Source organism: Cottoperca gobio, chromosome 21 (genome assembly GCF_900634415.1).
Source record: "Cottoperca gobio chromosome 21, fCotGob3.1, whole genome shotgun sequence".
In the NCBI taxonomy this organism is placed as follows: domain Eukaryota; kingdom Metazoa; phylum Chordata; class Actinopteri; order Perciformes; family Bovichtidae; genus Cottoperca; species Cottoperca gobio.
In genome coordinates, this window is record NC_041375.1 from 10873253 (window position 1) to 10879252 (window position 6000).

At 39.5% G+C, this 6000-nt stretch overlaps 1 protein-coding gene across 1 annotated transcript in view; it reads right to left on the minus strand.

The window, feature by feature from the left end:
- The window catches only part of epha6 (eph receptor A6), a 159915-nt gene that overhangs the window by 73904 nt on the left and 80011 nt on the right, over window positions 1-6000 (minus strand). The window contains exons 4-5 of the mRNA XM_029458658.1: window positions 4393-4548; window positions 1654-1989 (exon numbers count right to left, since the gene is read on the minus strand). Of these exons, the coding sequence (XP_029314518.1) occupies window positions 1654-1989; window positions 4393-4548 (492 nt within the window). The remainder of the gene's footprint in view (window positions 1-1653; window positions 1990-4392; window positions 4549-6000) is intronic.

Consider the following 6000-nt stretch of genomic DNA (forward strand, 5'->3'; position numbering starts at 1 on the left):
CTCTATGTCATACCTGTCAACATTGGAATTTCAAAATAAGGGATTCTTTTGGCGGACTCCGCCCATACCTTAACAGCTCTCAGCCACCCAGCCCCTACCCATATAATGTAAATGTAACCACATAAGGGACGGGTATATACATTCAGGAAATACATGTTTATTTAAAGTAAGTATTACTTGTACATGTTTATAACATTTATGTATTTTATTTATTAGTTAATATCATCAATTTACTTGATGATATTATTGATGAGTTGAGGCTTTTGTTTTCCCCGACGAGTAGGTTACTTCCTTGCGATGGCAGAGTCGGGAAACATGTCCACTACACTGCGACTGAAATCATCGCAGAAGCTGAAGGCTACATTATTTCTGGTGCTAAACAGCGACATCTTTCCCTCAGCTTTGGTCACTTGGTTTGTCTCCGACACAGTTCTTGTCACACATGAAGTCATTGACAGTGTATGTTTTGTGCCTCGTGCTTGTGCTTGGACGATTGTTCATGCTGGCACACTTTACAAAAAGCACAAATTTGCACAACTCTGCTTTTATTAAATAAGGGAATGTCTCCTCCCATTTGTTCAGGTACTTACATAATGTTTTAACTTGTTTGGCAGGTACAACTACGTCTCCATCTATCTCCCGTTCACTGTGACTCTCATCCATATGTTTTCGTCTTCTTCGGTGTTATTGTTCCTGTTTTCTTCTTCTGTGTGTTTACTGGCGGATAACGTTTTTCAGCTAAAGTTAAACATGATACTGCCACCTGCTCTACCGGAGGCCACGGTACACTTTTTTTAATTAGGCCTTTTTTTTTTGTTGAGGCTAAAAATACGGGATAATTACAGGAAAATATTTAAGCGGGAGGAAAACGGGATAGAAGGAAACATACGGGATTGACAGGTATGCTCTATGTAGACGTGAAAGCAGCTGTCAACCATATTTGATTGCAATATAATCACATATTCACACAACGGTAATCAAGTGTGGCAAGCAATTACAGGAAGATAGCATGCCAAAAAAGCTTTTTCAGGCTCATTCATAAATTGTCATGAGATAAAACAAAAAATGCTGTTGCCATATGGTGGCGCTAATCCTTCCAAAGATTATGAGATGTTTTCTGGCTTGTGGGACAAACTTCCATAACATTTGAAAAAAATGTAAATATGTAAATCAGTTACTCATTATATGGGACTGAATGATGGAGAGGTAGCATCACATTTGCGTTCACCCCTAACCATATACAACAATAACAGGTACAGCATTACAATGGATTGTATCAACTGGATAAGATTAAAATGATCTGAGCTTTCATTTCAAATGTATCACAAACATGTGTGGCAGCAGTACCTGTGATTAGAGGGCTTTAAAAGGGATGTGAAAGTGCCAGAAAACATGAATAAGTTATAAGTTATAAGCAATAATAAATTAGACCTAACCTACCTCTCTTGCTTAAGAAAATATATCATTTGTAAAGTAAGATATTTGACATACTGTGAGGAATGTATACTGGAAGTACTGTAGATGAAAGGGGAATGTTTGCACCTAACCTAAAGCAGCCTAAAGCGAAATCTGCCTTTTGAAGATCACAGCGTTGCAGTTAAAGTGACACAACATACAAGTACCTCTAAACATCAAGTACAATTCAATACTCACCACCCTGATCAGTGCTCACGGTGATGAAGGCTACCGGGCGAGGGAAGGAGCTCATGTCTGACACACCGTTGAGGGACTCGATCTCAAAGGTGTAGTTGGCGTGTGCTGAGAAGTCCACGACAGTGACGGTGGCATTGGTCAGGCCTAACGGTCGTGGTAGAAAACGAAGCTCCTCTTCACAAAACTGGCACTGATCGGGCTCGGGGCCACAGCGTTTGCACTGGACGTTGTAGGTGAGATCCCGGCGACCCCCACTGTCGTTAGGAGGTGACCACTCCAGCATTAGATAGGTGTCATTCAAGTTAGACATCAAGTTACGGGGAGGAGATGGAGGGCCTGTCAGTAGTAGAAAAAAAGGAATCAATAGATAAATCAGTTATAAGGTACTTTTACCTGTGGGGTTTAAACAGTAGATCATTTTATGGCTTCGAAGCCCTGGTGGCAATGACATAATGTCTTCTATTCTTTTTAGGGTTTTTAAATAGATCAATTTAAAAGCCTAGCAGCTGGTTTTGGAACCAAATGAGGCTTCGTAGGAAGTTAAATAAGGATGATCTTCTCTTTCACCTTCTGCTTTTATTCCTCTATGGGTGATTTCCCCCTTTATATTCACATTCTATTTGCTGTACTATTGCACCACCATTAACTACAGGATGTCCAGAATTGAAAGTTGAACCACCAGCTTCTAGACTCGGGATCCTGTCTTATCTCCTGTCTTCATCTGGGCCCATGCTTAGAGTCCAATAATCAAGGTTTTTTTTACTGTTGCTAACCTCAGAAAATCTATTTATTAATTTCCAATTGTAGTCTCCTTATTGTACTGTTGACAATCAATTTACATATTCATATAAATGCAGTAAACATTCTAAGGTACTTCACCTCCCTCAAATTTCACTTTGTCGAGGTATTTTTGTGCTCTCTGGACGTGTGTGTTTGTGTGTCAGGGTAAGTATTGTGCTATAGCAGGCAGCCAGCTGTCAACAGGGTGGAGTTAAAAGGCCTGAGGGATTTGAACACTCCCGTCCTGCCAAGCTCACTGTATGCCTAGACAATGGGATGCTTCCCTCACCTTCACCATCCCTCCATTCCTCTTCCTCCCTACCTTTGCTAAAAATCTCAGCAGACAGGAAAGCTCCTCCTACCCCTCCCCCACTTCTGTCAGCGAATGTACATTCTTTCTCTCTTTATCTCTTTCGGCTACTATCGGTCATTATCTCACCTCCTCTATTCTCTCCATCGAGGAGAATCCACCCACCTCCCCTCCTGCAGAGCAACCCCACTGACATCAATCAGCTCCTATTCTCCTCTAGGGGGAGATTGGTATCAGCACCCTCCTTCCTTTCTCTCTTCACTGCCTACTTCATCCAGCCGCCTTTACACTTTATCTCCACCTTTCTCTCCTCCTCCTGTGACATCCCCTCTTTCTTGTTCTCTACCTTTGTTTTCCTTTCTAGCCCTCAGTCTTTAATCTACATTTATTTTTTTATTTTTTACTTAGACGTCACGCAAACAGTTTATGCTCTGGCATACAAGTTCCTGATTAAGCCATTAGTTATACACAATGTTTGTACCGGGAGCAAAAGAGATTTAGGATGTGCTTTACCCTGGAAGATTTAGTTCAACAATTAACAACAACTGTTGAAGAGCCCTTGAACAAGACACTAAAAACAAGGTCTGCTCAATGTGTTGAGCATGGTGTCTGTGCAGTAATTGGTGTCCATTTTTACAGTATATATTTCACTTAATCTCCCAAAAGTTTTTACGCTTACACAAAGATAAATTACCCCCCCAAATTCAAAGAAGGGATTTAGGCTGGTGTTATATGTTATATTCGATGTAAACATTGTTCATTTAAATGCTATCAGCATGGTCCTCATATTTCAGAGGTAATATAATAATAATAATAATAATAATAATAATAATAATAATAATAATAATAATAATAATAATAATAATAATAATAATAATAATAACAATAGCTATATTAAGCTCTGTGGGATATAGTAGCCACAGTATACAATACAGAGACTGTTGTTGCACTGTTGCCTGCAGGTATTAAATGCATGGATTTCTATGAGCAGAAGCAAAATGTTTCATTATCATGAGTCTAAATTTAGAGATGAAAATATTGTATGAAGAGCCAAGCTTTCTGAAGATTTCCTCTGCAAACAGTGCATCTTGCCTGGAAGTGTAATCTCACAGCTTCTCCACAATGACTTGGCTTTGTGTTGCCGTAAAAGACAAATACACTCTTTCAGCAAGTAAAGCTCTCAGACGTGGCCCTCGTCTATCTCAGTGACAGCTAATGGCTTTTTAATTAAAGGAGAATTAGTCCGGTTAAACTGTAATTTAATGCAAATATGAAGTCGTAATGACAGTCGGTGAATCATCAATGAAGACGAGGCAGCTGAACAAAAGCCATGTAATTCATCCAGAGACTCTCTAATGCACAGTTTCACACCAGACAACTCTTGCAGACGAGACTGGATTTACGGCCACGGCTAATTCTGAGAGACCACTGGAGTAATCCACCAGCTCCAGAGACAAAGCAATAATTTATCCTGACTGTTGGGCATACACAAGTATGTAAAGAGATCTTTAATGTGAGGCTCAAAGCTCTCCCATGACACTGATCAAATCATAAAGGATGACTAAAAGCCCTGGACATCTATGTGGTTATGTGTCTAATGAGTAATAGGTAATAAGTAATTATCAAGCCCTGTTTGCTGGTATACTCACGTGTACAAGCCATAGTTGGAGGATCTCTCTCAGCCCTGAAGAAGCCTGACTCACAGCGGCAGATAGCAGCCCCTTCTCCATAGCTGAAACTATGCGGAGGGCACTTCGAACACTTGATGTTTCCAGCATACGCCTTGTAGAAGCCTGGTTGGCATGCTGGGGGTGACAGGAAGACAATATGACAACATATGAGAGCAAACCATAACATGTTAAGGGCACACAGGCAAGAATGTCACATGTAAACAATCACATATCCTCATAATGTTTCCCTACGCATGAGAACACAAGAAACCAACATACCAGACATAAAGTTTCTAAAATATTATATTATATTATTTATTTAGAGTACCATATCTATAACGTCAATAAAAAGAGCCATTGGCGTTGCCTGGTGTCTGTCAATAATCATCATGAATTAGGCATTAGCGCTTATGCTAACAGTGTCTAGTATTTATCAGAAATTTATATTTCAGCACACTAAGACTTTTAACAGATTCATGAAAAAACGGTTTTCTTTTCAAATATGGAAATTGATGCAGCAAGGTTCACTAAAATATAATGAGACCATCTGCTCTGGTGTTTTGGGACTTTTACTCTAAGCATTAACAAGTATGATTTTTTTCAGAAAATGACCTTAACAGAAACACAAAGACTCCAATATTTATGACTTAAATATATATATATTTTCAATTAAGAAACTTTTCCCAACTGGAATCGAAAACACATACAATGCAGAATCCAACACATATTTTTCTTCTCCCGTCCTAACCTAGTTGGTTAGCTGCAACCTTTTAGACTCTGAGTGTTCTACCTTTTACCTTCAACAGATGTTGTTAAAGTTATGAATATTGGAGCTCCTGTGCAGCTCAACTGGCTCCAATGTTCATTCCAACATTTTCATTACCTTCAATACAATACACTGTTGCACATGAATATTGACCCCTGCATATGCCACTGGATCAGGAGCTTCCTGTGAAGAAGGCAACAGAGGGTTAAGATGAATACTGTAGCCTTTCATCTCGCCCTCCGACCCTCTGACCCTGGCTATTCTCCCTCTACACAAACCACTTCAAATCCCTCCACAGCTCAATTCTTAAATATGCAGACAACAAAACAATATTCTGATTTAAAACCAACAACAACGAAGACTGATCCAGTGAGCAGGTAGCCCAAGCAGCCTCTTGGTGCCTTGATAACAACTTCCAGCTCAACACATCTAAAAAAACAATAACTCATTATAGATTTCATATTGGCTGTATTGAGCCTATCAACCATGCTGTAGTAAAAAATATTCAAGTAAAGGTGTAAGTATGATGTTGAAAACATAGAAATCGGATCTGACAAGACCTGTGGTACTGTGAATGAAGCAGTCTGCACACGGCCCCAGTCCTGAGGAGAGGTCCAATCAGTGAAAGTGAAAACACCTGTGTATCACGGGTGTCTCAAAAATATACTGTGCATACAATAATATAAACATAAATACACATTTCAATAGGAAAAGGGGACCTTAACATTCTGCATCAGGCTATTGACAATAATATTCATCATGTCATGCCTAAATAATGTGTGATAAACTCTCAGTGCAATCTTTAAGTCCACAGCACCATT